The 17886-nt window shown below is 43.5% G+C and overlaps 1 protein-coding gene across 1 annotated transcript in view; it reads left to right on the top strand.

The window, feature by feature from the left end:
• PLCXD2 (phosphatidylinositol specific phospholipase C X domain containing 2) overlaps positions 1-17886 on the top strand; it is a 35726-nt gene that overhangs the window by 3533 nt on the left and 14307 nt on the right. The window contains exon 2 of the mRNA XM_044287888.1: positions 9123-9583. Within this exon, the coding sequence (XP_044143823.1) occupies positions 9123-9583 (461 nt within the window). The remainder of the gene's footprint in view (positions 1-9122; positions 9584-17886) is intronic.

The following is a 17886-nucleotide window of genomic DNA, read 5'->3' as shown; positions in this document are numbered from 1 at the left end:
ATTTTAATGAAAGCTTATGCATATTTCTTGCTCTTTATTATTGTTCGGCAGCAGAAATGATGTGAGGTTGACTTCCATTGTGTGAATTAAAGTGGTTGTCTCACTTCAGCAAATGGCATTTATCATGTAGACGAAGTTAATATAAGACACTTTCTAACGTATTTTAATCGTGCATATTGTTTCCTTTGCTTGCTTGATTCATTTTTCGATGGTCACGACCACCCTGCAATCCAACAGTGGTGGTCGTACTTGCATACTGTAGGAAAAAGCTCCAACCTGTGGTCACTCCCATAATACCGGCAGGCATTTTCCTATAGTACGCAAGCACGATCACCACTGCTGAATATAATGTGATAGAAAAATGAATGAAGCCAAGGAGGCAATATGGACAACCACAAAACATTAGTAAGTGCCTTGTATTAACTTTCTCTACATGATAAATGCCATTTGCTGAAGTGAGAAAACCCCTTTAATGGGAACTCCCTCATTGCAAATTGAAGGCTTTATTTTTCATAAGGTTGCTGCTAATATTTGATCCATACAAAAGCACAGAGTACGCAATCCTAATAATAGAGATATATCACACACTATTGCTAGTGCCATGATAACACTGCATATTTATCAGTGCAATGTGCCATTCTTACCGTCTGAGGAATATATAATAAGGTGCTCTGGAATTGTACGTTTCCATACCAACTGATGATGGGACCAAGCAGCATGTTCCCTGTCCAGTATAGGAGAACATATGTGTAGTACCATCATAAACGCAAACATTGATGAGTTAATTTCGAGCATCTCGGGGCAATATAAGATGGAATACATTCTTTAAACAAAATGACACTGTGATATGGTACCGGAAACATCCATTTTTGCAGCTAGTTTTCTAGAGCATGAATAAAAGAAAACATCTTCCTTTATGAAAATTATTAAAATACTTTATATTATAAAATGTTATACATTATAAACAGTTGCAGAATTTAACCCTGGGGTGGCCATGTAATGTATGGATATTCGATTGTGAGCAGCTCTGGGCATGGGGACTGAAATGAGTGATTTTGTACAGCTCATGCTTAAAGGCTCTATACACCTTTAGTGGCAATTTTTTTATTATTGTACTTATTTTGAGCTAAAAATCATCAGTTTTTTTTTCAAATATTGAGCCGTTTTTCCTGCACAGCTGTAAATTTCTCTAGTAACTGGTTCAGAATTTTCTCTAGGAAATTTTCTGAAATTCTATGCGCACATGTCAGCCAGTTTCATAGGTACAAATATGCTGACAGATGCCCTTTAATCCTATGGTAGGTGTGTATTATATCTACCCCCCAAATACAGACCCCAGAATAGATATATACTTCGGCCCACACTATAGAATACATGCCCCTGAATAAATATGTACCCAGAAATAGATGCAGACCAGAAAAGGCACATGAAAATAACTGCAGACCCCTAAATAAATACAGATCTCCAACCAGGACCGCAGAGTATAAAAAAACGCTATATATATATATATATATATATATATATATATATACACATATACATATATATATATATATATATATATATATAAATATACCTCTTGAAGCTCATCAAGAGAATGCCAAGAGTGTGCAAAGCAGTAATCAAAGTAAAAGGTGGCTACTATGAAGAACCTAGAATATGACATATTTTCAGTTGTTTCATACTTTTTTGATAAGTATATAATTCCACGTGTTAATTCATAGTTTTGATGCCTTCAGTGTGAATCTACAATTTTCATAGTCATGAAAATAAAGTCCTTAAATAAACATACGGTAATCTAATATCACCCCCCTACCCCCAAAATATCCAGACCCCAGCCCCCTGAACAAAAACAGATCCCTGAATAAATGCAGACCCCTAAAATATAGAGTTGAGGGGACGCCTGGATGTTCGGCCGAACTTCACAAAAAAGTTTGAGTTCAGGACCCAAACTTTTGAGCACTAAAATGGCTCTAAAAAAGTAATGGCAAGGGGTAGAGGGCTGCAAATGGCAGCAAAATGTGGTTAACAGCATGGCAAGTGCTCTGCAAACAAATGTGGATAGGAAATGACTTAAAGTAACATAAAATACGTAAAAATAATAATCTTGATCTAGGAGGAGGAGGTTGAGGAGGCGGTGGGTGTGGCGGTGTAGGTGGAAGCGGCGGAGGTAGCCATAACAGTTTTTTGTTTTTTATTTTATAAACATTTTTATTTTCGGTTTAAATTTGGGTAGACCCCAAAACATTGGGAAATAAAACCTGTGAACCCCCTTCAGTTGTGCTAAACAAACGTTCAGACAATACACTGGCTGCAGGGCAGGCCAGCACCTCCAAGGCTTAAAGGGCAAGCTCAGGCCATGTGCCCAATTTGGAGACCCAGAAGTTGAAGGGGGCAGACCCATCAGTCAGTACGTGTAGGCGTGTGCACACATACTGCTCCACCATGTCGCACTTCCCCGTGATGTCCACGATCCAATTGGATATCTTCTCTATCAACTTTCGATGTTCTTTTCTGCGCCTACCATGTTGATCACGGGTAACGGTAAATCAGGGTTCAATGCCGGAGAGGGAGGGTGAGAAAGGGATACCACATCCAAGGGAGGTCAATGGATGAAATGTGATCGAGCGGAAATGTGGGACAAGTTGTTAAAGTGGAAGGATCGAATGAAAGGAGGTGGCATGCGTCAATTAAAGACAAATTTTAGAAATTTAAGTCCCTGGTACCTATGCAGAGCAGGGGTTTTTCATCGGCAGAAATGGGTTAATGTCACCCACCAATGGAACAGACTATTTTTTAAAATTTCAGTCCCTGTCAACTGTGCAGAGCAGGGGTTTATTCACGGCAAAACTGTGATCATGTCGTCCACCAATTGAACAGATGATTTTACAAAAATTAGGTCCCTGTCACCTTTGCAGAGCAGGGGTTTGTATATGGCAAAATTGGTATAATGTCACCTGACAATGTAACAGACGAATTTTAGGTCCCTGTCACCTATGCACAGACGCTTTTGCACCCTGCTCCCTCTTCTGCGGTGCTGGTGCTTCTGTGCGACCACCGCCTCTTTCTCCGAACGAGACAGGTCACTCGCATGACCTTGATTCCATGTGGGGTCTAGTATCTCCCCATCCTCCACACCATCTTCTACCAACTTTTTACCCCTGCTTTCCTTGTCGGTCTGCAGACTGTAGAAAGCTACAGCAGTTGGCACCTGTGTTTTGTCATCATCAGAGACGTGCTGCGGTAGTCTTCCAATGTCTTCATCCTAAAACATAAGTGGTTGGTCATCGGTGCACTCAATCTCTTCCACTTCTGGGGCAGGGCTATGTGGATGGCCCTGGCAAACCCCACCAGCGGAGTCATCAAAAAGCAGAAGAGACTGCTGCATGACTTGGGGTTTAGACTGCTTGGCTGATTTGCAAGGGGGTGAGCTGAAAGACTGATGGGTATGGGCTGCAGGTGCCAACTCAGATCTTTCAGCAGGAGACCGGGTGGGAGACAATGTGAAGGAACTGGAAGCACTGTCAGCCACCCAATCTACTATCGCCTGTACTTGTTTTGGCCTCACCATTTATAGAGCCCCATTCAGCCCTACCAAATAACGCTGAAGGTTCTGTCACCTGAGGAAGGTGTTTCACTTGTGCATGTAGCTGGCACAGATCGACCACGTCCTCTCCCTGCAACAGGAGCTCCACCAGCAGCACGCCTGGGGCCACCTGCCTTATTTGATGCTCTCCTCATTCTTTGCGTTCACCCACCAAACTAACAGATGGTTTATGTCAGGCGACAATGTAACTGCCAACAGTCAACAATAAGGTTCACTTAGGGTAAGGCAGTGCCGGCGTCATAAAGAGGAAAAATTTCTTGAGGTCACACAACAGTGTGACAGGCAAATTTTATACAATTAATTCACGGTCACAAAATTTTTTAATTTGTCAACCAACAATGTAACTGCTGTATTGACTGGTTGTATTTGACAGTGACAAATGCAGCAAAGGCCCCAAATGTATTGTCTTGCACAAAATGTTTTTTTTTTTTAACACCAGAATATAACAGCAGTATCTAACACTTGCATTGGACTGCCAGAAATGCAGCAAAGGCCGCAAATTTATTATCTTGCCCAAAATGGGTGTTTTTTTAAACCCAGTATATAATTGCAGTATTTAAAGCTTGTATTTCACTGTGACAAATGCAGCAAAGGCCCCAGATGCAGGGGATTGCAAAAAAATTGCAGGGTAAAAAAATGGTGCACTGCACCCACAAAGCAAAATCGCTGTAGATCGCTGAGTTAGCAAGCATGTCTGATAACAGATTCTCTCCCATTTCCTTCCATTGCAGCATCAGCATCCTATCCCTACACTAGTAAGAGCAGAGTGACGGGCGGCGCTATGTGACTCCAGCTTATATAGAGAATGGGTCACATGCTGCACTGGGCACACGAGTTAAACACTTGTTGATTGGCTGCTCTGCAGCCTTTCAAAAAGCGCCATTAACTCGCCAAACACCAAACTCAAACCCGAACTTTAACTGAAAAGTTCGGGTTCAGGTCCAGGGTCCAAAAATCTTAAAGTTTGGTACGAACCTAAACTTTACAGTTCGAATTCGCTCAACCCTACTAAAATACTGTAACTATAGGGCCCATATCCCTGAATGAATACAGAACCCACATCAGACCTGAAAATAAATAGACCTCCCCAAAAAATTTAAGACCCTCTAAATACAAACGACATACCCCCTAAATAAACTCAGACCAGATCCCTAAGTAAATACATACCCCAAAACAGACTCCCTAAATGAAACACAACCCCGGTGAGAGCAGCTCACACTCTCCTCTCCTGTTGAGTTTTACAGCTATAGTTACTGGCTTCCATCACAGATAAAGGGTGCCGATTTATATTCCTGTCATTGTTTTTCTCTTGACATTTGCCAATTGTTGCTAATCTATCATGAAAAAGTATTTAATATATAGCATACAGTATAGATACAGTGTTTCCCAACCAGTGTGCCTCCAGCTGTTGCAAAACTACAATTCCCAGCATGCCTTGACAGCCTTTGGCTGTGCGGGCATGCTGGGAGTTGTAGTTTTGCAACAGCTGGAGGCACACTGGTTGGGAAACACTGGTATAGAAAACATTATAGGATACATGCGTGTCACAGAATGTTGACTTCTGAAAGCTTTGTACCTTGCATCACCAGCAGCAATGGCAGATAATCTTAAGGACCCCTGAAAAGATTAGCCTTCAGTTTTCTGCTAATCACCACTTGACGCCAGTGAGATCCTGGTTTACTTTAAAGCATATGGACAATCTACGTAACATGTAGATCCATGGCTGATGATGTCTAATTTGTACTTTAGTTGAATGATTACAGTCTCACTTAATCCACGGTATGGCATCAGATATTTGTAAAGCTGATAAACACAAGCTGCCAGTGTCATACAGATGTATGTAAATGTTCTGTAGGCTCTTAACACTGTAGAAATGTGATAAAGTAGCGATTCCTGATGGTTTTAGGCTTTATTCACATATGTGTGATACAGATCCAGCTTTTTCAGCAACCCTGTGCTGATGAAATTCTGTCCGGCCCCATTCAGTATACTATACAAGTGCATAGGAACGAGCCTTCCCATTGACGTCGGCCCCATTCAATATACTATGCAAGTGTATAGGAACAAGCCTTCCCATTGACGTCGGCCCCATTCAATATACTATACAAGTGCATAGGAACGAGCCTTCCCATTGACGTCGGCCCCATTCACTATACTATACAAGTGCATAGGAACGAGCCTTCCCATTGACGTCGGCCCCATTCAATATACTATACAAGTGTATAGGAACAAGCCTTCCCATTGACGTCCGGCTCCATTCACTATACTATACAAGTGCATAGGAACGAGCCTTCCCATTGACGTCGGCCCCATTCAATATACTATACAAGTGTATAGGAACAAGCCTTCCCATTGACGTCCGGCCCCATTCACTATACTATACAAGTGTATAGGAACGAGCCTTCCCTTGACGTCCGGCTCCATTCACTATACTATACAAGTGTATAGGAACGAGCCTTCCCTTGACGTCTGCCCCATTCACTGTACTATACAAGTGTATAGGAACGAGCCTTCCCTTGACATCCGGCTCCATTCACTATACTATACAAGTGTATAGGAACGAGCCTTCCCTTGACGTCTGCCCCATTCACTGTACTATACAAGTGTATAGGAACGAGCCTTCCCTTGACGTCCGGCTCCATTCACTATACTATACAAGTGTATAGGAACGAGCCTTCCCTTGATGTCCGGCTCCATTCACTATACTATACAAGTGCATAGGAACGAGCCTTCCCATTGACGTCGGCCCCATTCAATATACTATACAAGTGTATAGGAACAAGCCTTCCCATTGACGTCCGGCTCCATTCACTATACTATACAAGTGTATAGGAACAAGCCTTCCCATTGACGTCCGGTCCCATTCACTATACTATACAAGTGTATAGGAACGAGCCTTCCCTTGACGTCCGGCTCCATTCACTATACTATACAAGTGTATAGGAATGAGCCTTCCCTTGACGTCGGCCCCATTCACTATACTATGCAAGTGTATAGGAACAAGCCTTCCCATTGACGTCCGGCTCCATTCACTATACTATACAAGTGCATAGGAACGAGCCTTCCCAATGACGTCGGCCCCATTAACTATACTATACAAGTGTATAGGAACAAGCCTTCCCATTGACGTCCGGCCCCATTCACTATACTATACAAGTGTATAGGAACGAGCCTTCCCTTAACGTCCGGCTCCATTCACTATACTATACAAGTGTATAGGAACGAGCCGTCCCATTGACGTCCGGCCCCACTCACTGTACTATACAAGTGTATAGGAACGAGCCTTCCCTTGACGTCGGCCCCATTCACTATACTATGCAAGTGTATAGGAACAAGCCTTCCCATTGACGTCCGGCCCCATTCACTATACTATGCAAGTGTATAGGAACGAGCCTTCCCATTGTTGTCTGGCCCCATTCTCTATACTATACAAGTGTATAGGAAAGAGCCGTCCCATTGACGTCCGGCCCCATTCACTATACTATACAAGTGTATAGGAATGAGCCATCCCATTGATGTACGGCCCCATTCATTATACTATACAAGTGTATGGGAACGAGCCGTCCCATTGACGTCCGGCCCCATTTACTATACTATACAAGTGTATAGGAATGAGCAATCCCATTGATGTCCGGCTCCATTCACTATACTATACAAGTGTATAGGAACAAACCATCCTATTGAAGTGAATAGGACGGCTTGTAATTACACCTGCAATGTCGACGGCAAGCAGGTAAACAATGAAGGGGAGGCTGCACTGGCACGGCGCGTGCCTTCTCTTCTAACAGCTGATCGTGGAAGTGCCAGGTGTCAGACCACCCGCTGATCTGATATTGATGACCTATCCGGAGGTCCACTTGTCTTTCTACTTGAAGTTCTACAAGGAGTAGAGCTTGATATAAATGAGAGAGCTCCCCGACCAAAACAATAGATTCTTTACAATTAGAAAACATTAACCAGCAGAGTTGAACTGTCCCACCAGAATACCAGAGAATCCTTAATCTCTGATGCAATTGTCTGCCAGGTCCAGCAGTGACTATTTATTTGATTCAATACCTATTCAACATTACTAATGATATAGGGATTGACAATAATTTCCTCTGGTGGGCCCATGGAACTCCAGTCCGACATTACTCATTGTCTGGTTTTCTTATACAAGGGCCACCACTGTTGGTGGGGGTGCTGGGATCCCCACTAATCAAATATCGACTCCCGGAAACCCCTTTAATGGCATATGTTATTCTAAATCAAATAGAGAAACACAATATGGAACCACTAAAAATAAGGAAAAATGATAGAAATCCCAATAATTTTATTACTCCTCTTCTGAATGTTATGACATTCTGAATTCTTTGAAATTAAATTTACCAATGATAAACAATTTCTATATCAAGCTGATTCCAACTTTGTAAACAGATCAGCTTTGCAGGATGGAGCCTTGTCATGGAACTTTTTTTTAATTATTTTTATAAATTTCGTAAATTTCCAATAGTATTGTTATCCAGACTGTATATTTGCCATGTCATTGAACTGATTTGTCTTTCCTGACTACAGCAATCCTTGCTCTGTAACTAGACGCCTTATCCTCCTGAAAAATGACTTCACCATCACAACCTTTATTTTTTTCATGATAAATGAATGAGAAGTGTCCAAATTTCTACGTTCACCTAGGCCAAGATCAGCACCGTTTGACACTCCAGCTGCTGTGTAACTACAACTCCCAGCATGCACACTGTCTTGTCTGTTGTAACTCTCATAGAAGTGATTCTGGCAGTTGTAGTTCCAGCTGGAGTGCCAGAGGTTGCTGATCCCCGACCTAGGCATTGACTGATTGTCATCTGCTCTGGTTATTCACCTGACTTACTGTAAATAACATGCAGACCATATTATGATTGAATGGGGGAGTGTGCTTGTTGTATTAAGGCAAAACAATATGTTTCAAGGACAGCACCAATGTCCCAAATCTTTGGAAGCGTCCCGGTCACCAGCGGTGAGACTCCTTCCCGCTGTAAATGGTAAACATAAGAATAAAGATAAAACGTGACCAGCGTCTTCCTTCGTGCAAGATTTATTTTCCACCAACACAGCAGACAGACAACGTTTCGACTTCACATAAGCCTTTCTCAAGCCATGAGAATTATATGAAGCCGAAATGTTGCCTATCTGCTGTGTTGGTGGAAAATAAATCTTGCACGAAGGAAGACGCTGGTCACGTTTTATCTTTATTCTTATGTTTTATTAAGGCAGTCATCTTTATATGTTTGTCTGCACCAGAAAAAAAGTCCCAGCAAGCAGATTCATCAATAGATATAATTTTACCAGTTCTACCAGTTCATAGTGGGCCCATAGCAGATGCCATGCCAGCTATCCTGTAGCTATGCCCTTGATTTAATGGTCTTCTAAAATGTAATCAAGTCTACCCATGGCTGAGTGTCTTAGGTCAGGTTATGCTAAATGACTTTTGTGTTATCTTTTCCCCTCAGTGTGAACTTTAATATGATCTATTCTATTTCAGGATCACATGATTCATTCAGCTATTGGGTTGATGAAAAATCTCCCGTTGGACCGGACCAGGCAACATCAATTAAACGATTGGCAAAAATCTCATTGGTAAAAAAACTTATGAAGAAATGGTCTGTTACCCAAAATTTAACATTCAAGGAACAATTGGAGTCAGGTATTCGCTATTTTGACCTACGTGTATCCTCGAAGCCAGAGGAGGCTGAAATAGAGATCTATTTCATACATGGCTTATATGGAATTAAAGTATGGGATGGACTGGCAGAAATTAACACTTTTCTAACAAATCACAGCACTGAGGTTGTTTTGTTGGACTTTAACCACTTCTATGCAATGGAACATGAACATCATTTGTATCTTGTGAATATGCTGCGCGAGTTGTTTGGCAGAAAACTTTGTGCAGCTGATTGTGTGGAAAACATTACATTACAATACCTGTGGGAAAAGAAGTATCAGGTAGGTTTTAAAAACTAAAACAAAAATGATCACATGACCTCAGAAACTGATAGACAATGCTGGGAGGGTGGGTTGGAATGAATAGGTATATTGCCAGATCTGGGTTTATGGAATTTGCAGAACCTGACAGTGTTTTGTAGTACTGAACAATATTTACCATTTGTGAAAACCCAAAATCTAAAATGTTGTGTATACTTTATAAATACACAATATAACATCTGTCTGTTAACTTGTTAATTTGATATCAACGCTCATTTTATTTTTACATATATTTATATTTTACTTATAAAATAGTAGTTGATATGCCATTGTGTCAAACCTCCATTGTATATTACTAAACAATATCATACCCTCTAATATTATGAAAAGAAAGTTATACTCCCACACCCACAGCACATTAACTTGCATGCTACTCTAGTGTTACAGTGGCGGTCTTCAATCACTGGTCCTGGGTCTTGGCTTCCTGGTGGCACAGACCCACCTCATGCTCACCTCTTCCCTGTAAGCAAGGCCACTGGCCTTGCTGTGTCTTTCGTGCAGCATGATTGCTGGGTTGGCCTCTCCTCCTGTGCCCCTTAGGGAGTGTGAGCTTCCTCCAGGTCCTAAACAGTCTGCATGTGCACCCTACTCTGCTCCAGCCTATGGTTGCCTACTTTGGGGTACTTAAGGCACTTCACCTTGTTGGTAGAGTGCCTGAGTAATAGGTTTTTCTAGCATGCTAGTATTCTGCAAAGGTGTCAGTTCTGTTGTCTGCCCATGTACTGACTTTCTGCCCGTTTACTGGATTCCGACCCTCCACTGCCTTGACCTGTGTCTGACCTCCATATTGACCCTTTGCTGCCTGCCCTTTTCTCTGACCATTTTCCTTGGTTCGTTGACACAGTGGTTCAATATCTACTGCCGTAACACATAGATTTTTCACATTCCCTTTTTGAGAGCCCTAATAGCATATCAAACCTAAGTAAGAGACCGCTACTGCAGTCACAGTGCCGTCAGCTGAAGTGAGCTCAAAAGTAAAAAGCACATTATCCTTGTAAGCGCCAAACATAGTGTCTGTAAAGAACAACAACTATTTATTCTTCCCTGTCACTGTACAGGCCCATCTGTCAGGGTACACCTTGAACTGGTTGAGCATCAACTACTGTGGAGCGCATAATATTTTGGCTAAGGGCACAAAAGCTACTTCATTAGTCCATTAATTTTTGTGGTTGGACAGGAAGTGGTTAGCAGAACAAGAACAGCATTTTACTAAGTTTCTTAAAAGCGGTTGTCCAACCTTCAAATAAGTAACATGAACATAGATGGGACATCATCACTCCAGAAACAGCAGGGATGGGAGCCTTGGTGCTGGAATGGTAGAGCTTTTAGTTACCCGGCTCTCACAAATTTTTGGGGAGGTCGCACAACTCTTTCAAAGCATTCTGAAGCTTAGCTGATCTTCTGAATTCAAGAAAAAGGTAAAATATCTACAGTCCAATTAAAATGGGAACTGTACCTCTCAAATAGGCACAATCAGAAGGTCTGGAATGCTTATCAGTCTATAATGCTGTTTGTTCGATGCTCCTCAATAACACATTTTATAGTATAATGGTTTGCAATATATTGCTAATGAGCTATATGTCTCATCTCCCATTTTAGAACAGTTTCATTCATCATGTTTCATTGACTAACCATCCCCTAGACCCCTACCCTAGTAAAATGGTGTCTGAGACCCCCCCCCCCCCCCAACAAGATTTACCTCAAATACAGCGTGCATTAAACTTTGCAACTTTTTGGAGCCAATATTCTGTGTCACAGTGGATGATAAATGTTCCCCTTCATGTAATTTTTAGGTCAAATTTTTTGTTTCCATTTTCTAAATCTTTTCAGCTGATGCCTGTGTAGGGAAAGGAAATCAAGGTATGGCGACACGTAGCGTAGATGCTGTGAATTTTATTCAGATAATCTGCAACAGTTACAGTACCAACAAAGTGGTTGAAACTTCAAAATGGCATCCACACACATTGTTAACTGAATTATACTGCAGTTTTTCAATCTGCTGAAATTTTTACCCGCAGCTTTCAGCCTTTGCAATGCAAAGTTTGATTAGGTACCTTAAAGACACCATCTGTGTATGGAGATTTAGTGGTAAAGCTCCATGGAAAAATAATATGCAAAAAGTTTTCTCTCAGCCACTAAGGGTACAGCTACACCGCACGTTGTTGAGGCCAGGATTGCAGGGGCATCGCAGTGAAGTGGTGATCCCATAGAAATGAATGGGATCACCACTTAACGGCACACATGCTACTCATGCTGCGACCCCATTAATTTCTATGGGATCACCGCTACACTGTGATGCTCCTTGTGATCGTCCTGCGATTCTGGCCATGACGGCTGTTGCATGACCAGTGTTGCTGTGTAGCCGTACTCTTAGGGTACTTTCACACTTGCGGCAGGACGGATCCGATAGGCTGTTCACCTTGTCGGATCCGTCCTTCCGCTGTTTCGCCGTGCCGCCGGACCGCCGCTCCGTCCCTATTGACTATAATGGGGACAGGGGCGGCGCTCCGGCACAGTACGGCAGTGCACAGCGAAAGGCCGCCGGACTAAAAGTCCTGCATGTCTGACTTTTTAGTCCGGCGGCCTCTGACCGCGAACTGCCGTACTGCGCTCTGGAGCGCCGCCCCGTCCTCATTATAGTCAATGGGGACAGAGCGGCAGTCCGGCGGCATGGTGAAACAGCGGAAGGACGGATCCGACAGGGTGAACAGCATGCCGGATCCGTCCTGCCGCAAGTGTGAAAGTACCCTTAGTCTCCATACACAGCTGGAGACTAAAGGTACTTTCCACCTAAACTGCACCCAAGGCATCTCATTCAGCCAATTAGAATCCTACTCTGTACTTGTGAGGGGCAAGCCTCCTGAAACAGCTGTCTGTGGATGGATGGATGGCTATTTTCCTCGTCATATCCCAAGGCTTAGTAATACATTTGGAAGGGAGCCACTTCCAAAAGATGGGGCTAGTGAGATAGTTTTCTTTTCCTGGAGATACCTCTTTGCAATGCAAAGGTTGAAAGTAGCGGATGACCCCCTCTGTGATTCCTGCAACAATCATGTCACAAAAATATGCCTATTTCAGGCAGTATTTGTGCCATTACATTTCGGAGAAACTTGCTGCTGAATTTCCATCATGGAAAACTTATTGAGAAGTGGTATTTTGTATTTGTTGATATTTCTATGTGTGCGTGCTAAGGCGTGACCAACAATTTGATGGGCTAGGACAGATTATAGAAAAAAGAACCGTGTGATGAGAGGTGAATTTGATGGCAAATAATGTGCTTGCAAATTTAACGCTGGGGCTACACCTTGAATTTTTGTAACATTTTTAGTCTGCCCGTAAATGTTCCGGTTTTCTGTTTCAGTTTTGAAGCTATAACCAGGCACACATGGGCACATTTACTAAGACCAGCTTTTTATGCCACTCCTAGTTTCCCCATTTTGCTGCTGTAAAATTCTCTAAATTATGGCGAGGAGTGTGCCTCGTCATCAATTAGGTGGATCTATGGCAGTCCTTGCACTTGGCGAAAACAGTACTCCAGCCCCTATTTCCAGGCGTAAATGCTAGTAAATTTGCCAGAGCCAGAGTCCACAGCATGGCCCTCACCCTTCCTCAATTGCTGAACTCGGCAAAAAAACTGTTGTGCGACTAAATATTTTCTCATGGCTGGTAAAAAAAAGAAGGGACATGTGACTATTTTTACAACTAAAGTAGTAGCTAGTTCCTTAATAAATGACCCTCACAAAGTTTTTATAGTAAGATGTTTCCACTTTAAACTATTGAGCTATAGCTTTTGCCCATAGGAACACACTGGGGCACAGTTGCGAAGGGACTTTTGACTATTTTAGGTGTAAAATAGTTGCAAGTCCCCTTTTTAACTGGCTGGTTTTATGCAGTGTCCGTCGGTTGGGCAAGATGAGGGGGGTGGGTGGGAGCAGTGCCGGGGTTGGGACTAACATTTGCGCCAGGTGCACAGATGCGCCTAATTTATGACAAGGCGCACACAAAAATCTAACAGCAGCGCAAGGGAGAAACTAAGACCGGCATAAAAAGCCGGTCTTAGTAAACGTGCCCCATTAAGTGTTCCAACACACATGAATTTGTCTCTGCCTTTTTTTGCCAGTAAAAGAAATGCTAGAGTAAGCACAAACATTTTTTTCCTTGCCATCCATAGTTTTTGCAGTTTTCTTTGGGATGGCTTTTATGGTGTTTTTTTGTACACAGAGGGTGTCATTTACAAAGTGCATCATGCCACTTTTTGACTGTGTTTTGTGACTTTTTAAAAGCCCATGCAACAATATTATGTTTCACAGCATTTTTATGCCATCCTCACCATTTCGGAATGGCGAAGGGAGTGGCAGGGGCATGTCTGGGACCAATGGCATATTTACTTACATTTACGCCAGATTTAGAATTAAAAGTGGTTGAAAAAGTACTGAAGTAGTTTTTCACAATAGGCACACAAAGCAGGAGGATGTGCATGAATTTATGAGGAGCATGAATCATCATAAATTAGGCAAATCTTCCACCACCACAAAATGGAAACAAAGACATAAAAAGCTGGTGTTTGTGAATGACCCGCAGTGTGTTTTACCACAAACGTATTTCCCATAGACATAGTAACATAGTATATAAGGCTGAAAAAAGATATCTGTCCATCCAGTTCAGCCTGGTATCCTGCAAGTTGATCCAGAGGAAGGAAAAAAAAAAAAAAAACATGTGAGGTAGAAGCCAATTTTCCTCACTTTAGGGGGAAAAAAAATCCTTCCCTGCTCCAATCAGAATAACTCCCTGGATCAACGACCCCTCTCTAGTAGCTATAGCCTGTAATATTATTACACTCCAGAAATACATCCAGGCCCCTCTTGAATTCCTTTATTGTACTCACCATCACCACCTCCTCAGGCAGAGAGTTCCATAGTCTCACTGCTCTTACCGTAAAGAATCCTCTTCTATGTTTGTGTACAAACCTTCTTTCCTCCAGATGCAGAGGCTGTCCCCTTGTCACAGTCACAGTCCTGGGGATAAATAGAGGATGGGAGAGATCTCTGTACCGACCCCTGATATATTTATACAGTTATTAGATCTCCCCTCGTCTTTTTATTTTTCGCCCTATAAGACGCACAGGCCCATAAGAAGCACCTAGGTTTTTGAGGAGGAAAATAAGAAAAAAAATATTTTGAACCAATAGGTGTGCTTTTGGTGGGTTTTGAACTAATTGTGGTCTGTGGATGGTGCACTTCTATGGGGGATCTGTGGATGGCGAACTGTTATGGGGGATCTGTGGGTGACGTACTGATATGGGGGATCTGTGGGTGACGCACTGATGTGGGGGATCTGTGATGGACACTTATGGGGGATCTGTGGGTGACACTTATGGGGGATTTGTGGGTGACACTTATGGGGGATCTGTGGGTGACACTTATGGGGGTCTCTGGATGGCACTGTTATGGGGATCTGTGTATGACACTGTTATGGGGGGGATCTGTGGATGACACATATATAGCATCTTATGCTATGTGTCATCCACAGATCCCCTCCATAACAGTGTCCCTGTAGTGAATGACCCTCAATGCAAAGGGTGGGGGTCGCATATGCTTTTATAATGACAGTGGGGCCCGTGCAGTGACTGTATTCTACTACACGGGCCCCGCTCACTGTATAATCGTATCTGTATTCTGTAACAGTTAATTATGTATATACAGGTAATCGCATAATCAGCGCTACTTACTTCTACAAGCGCTCGGTAGGTAGCAGAGAGGAGGGAGGAGGCAGGCCCGGAGGACAGGCGCTGGCAGCGTGAGTCACTACGTCATGCGCCCATGCCGCCTGCTTCATTCATAAAGTGGGCGACGCAGGCGCGTGACGTAGAGAGTGACGTGCCGCCCGCCCGTCCTCCAGGCCTGCCTCCTCCCTCCTCTCTGCTACCTACCGAGCGCTTGTAGTTGTAAGTAGCGCTGATTATGCGATTACCAGTATATACACAATTAACTATTACAGAATACAGATACGATTATACAGTGAGCGGGGCCCGTGTAGTAGAATACAGTCACTGCACGGGCCCCGCTGTCAATATAAATGCAGATGCCAGCCCCCAGCCCCTCCTCCCTCACAGCTGATACACCCGCCGCGTGGCATCGGCCCCTATTCTGGTGCAACCGGACGTGTCTCAGCCATTTATTGTTGAGGTTGATACGTCTGAGGTTGGGGTAGGAGCAATATTGTCGCAGGGTCCTTCACTCAGTAAATGGCAACCATGTGCATTTTTTTTGTAAAAAACTCTCGACTGCTGAAAGGAATTATGATGTGGGGAATAAGGAAATTGCTGGCCATTAAGTTGGCGTTCGAGGAGTGTCGGCATTGGTTGGAAGGAGCAATTCATCCTATTACGGTAATTACGGATCATAAGAATCTGGCCTACTTGGAGTCAGCTAAGCGATTGAACCCAAGGCAGGCCAGATGGTCATTGTTTTTCACCAGATTTAACTTCATCGTCACTTATCGCCCTGGGGTTAAGAACGTCAAGGCGGATGCTTTGTCACGTAGCTTTCCTGGGGGCGGGCGGGGGGGGGGGGGGGTGAGTCTAATGACCCTTGTCCCATTTTATCTGAAGGGGTGGTTATCCGCTACTTATCCTGATCTCGAGGCTAGGGTGTTGGAGGCACAGGAGGATGCTCCGGACTCTTTTCCTCAGGGGAAATTGTTTGTTCCCTCCGAATTACGTCACAAGGTGTTCTGGGCACCCTGGGAGCAGATCGACTGTCGATCTCATCTCTCGCAGATTTTGGTGGCCGGGGTTGTGTAAGTGTATTGAGGACTATGTGGCAGCCTGTGGTACCTGTTCACGTGCTAAGGTGACACATACTCGGCCTTCCGGATCTCTGCTTCCATTGCCCATCCTGTCCAGACCGTGGACCCATTTGTCCATGGATTTTATCACGGATTTACCGACTTCTTCGGGAAAGACTGTGATTCTGGTGGTTGTCGATCGTTTTAGTAAAATGGCACACTTTATTGCATTACCTAGTCTACCCAATGCTAAAACTCTTGCGCAGGTGTTTGTCGACAACATTATGAAACTACATGGCATTCCCTCTGATGTGGTGTCCGATAGAGGGACTCAGTTTGTTTCCAGATTCTGGAGAGCGTTCTGTACTCGTCTGGGTGTACAATTGTCCTTCTCTTCGGCTTTTCATCCTCAGTCGAATGGACAGATGGAGCGCACTAATCAGAATCTGGAGACTTACTTGAGATGTTTTGTTTCAGAGAATCAGGGACAGTGGTCTTCATTTTTGTCGTTAGCTGAGTTTGCTATAAATAACCGTAGACAGGAATTTTTTGGGGGCATATGGGTTCCATCCACAGTTTGCGGTGCTCATAATTCCGGCATTCCTGAGGAGGAACGAATTTCCTCTTCTTTGTCTTCTATTTGGCAGAAAATACAAAATAACCTGGGAAAGATGGGCAACAGGTATAAGCGTGCGGCTGACAGGAGACGTATGAGTGGTCTGGACCTGAGAGTGGGAGATTCTGTGTGGCTGTCTACAAGAAACATTAAACTTAAGGTACCTTCTTGGAAGTTGGAACCAAGATTTATTGGTCCATATAAGATCACTGCCATTGTTAACCCTGTAGCCTTCCGTCTTGAACTTCCTCAGGCATTGAAAATCCATAACGTATTTCATAAATCGTTGTTAAAGAAATGTGTTGAACCTGTTGAACCGTCCTCCTTGACTCCCGCTTCTGTCATGGTGGACGGCAATTTAGAATTTCAGATAAGCAGGATTGTGGACTCCAGAGTTCTCAGGAGATCCCTCCAGTATCTCGTTCATTGGAGAGGGTACGGACCAGAGGAGAGGATGTGGGTTCCAGCGACAGATGTTAATGCTAACCGTCTGGTGAGAGCATTCCACAGAGCTCATCCTGATAAGGTCGGTCCTGGGTGCCCGGAGGTCACCTGAAAAAGGGGGGATACTGTTAAGCCGGTGACAGGTTTGAGAAGGTCTGAAAGAATATCTGCACATTAGTTATCTGACAGCCTCTTTTGGTTTCACTTTGTCTGTGTGTTGCTGGTATGTCCACACCCCCTGTTCCGGTGTGGATCATGTGACCTTCACCTCCCCCTTTTTAGTCTGACTTTACCCATCACTCGCTTGCTCTGGATAGCTTCATTTGGTTTTTGGAAGAGCTGGAGTGTGGTTCTTGGTGAAGTCCTGTTCGTCCATCATCCATCAGCCCCAGAAGTTAAGTGTTCCGCTTGTTGTGTT

Source organism: Bufo gargarizans, chromosome 3, assembly GCF_014858855.1.
Source record: "Bufo gargarizans isolate SCDJY-AF-19 chromosome 3, ASM1485885v1, whole genome shotgun sequence".
In the NCBI taxonomy this organism is placed as follows: Eukaryota; Metazoa; Chordata; class Amphibia; order Anura; family Bufonidae; genus Bufo; species Bufo gargarizans.
This window is presented reverse-complemented; position numbering and strand designations above follow the sequence as displayed.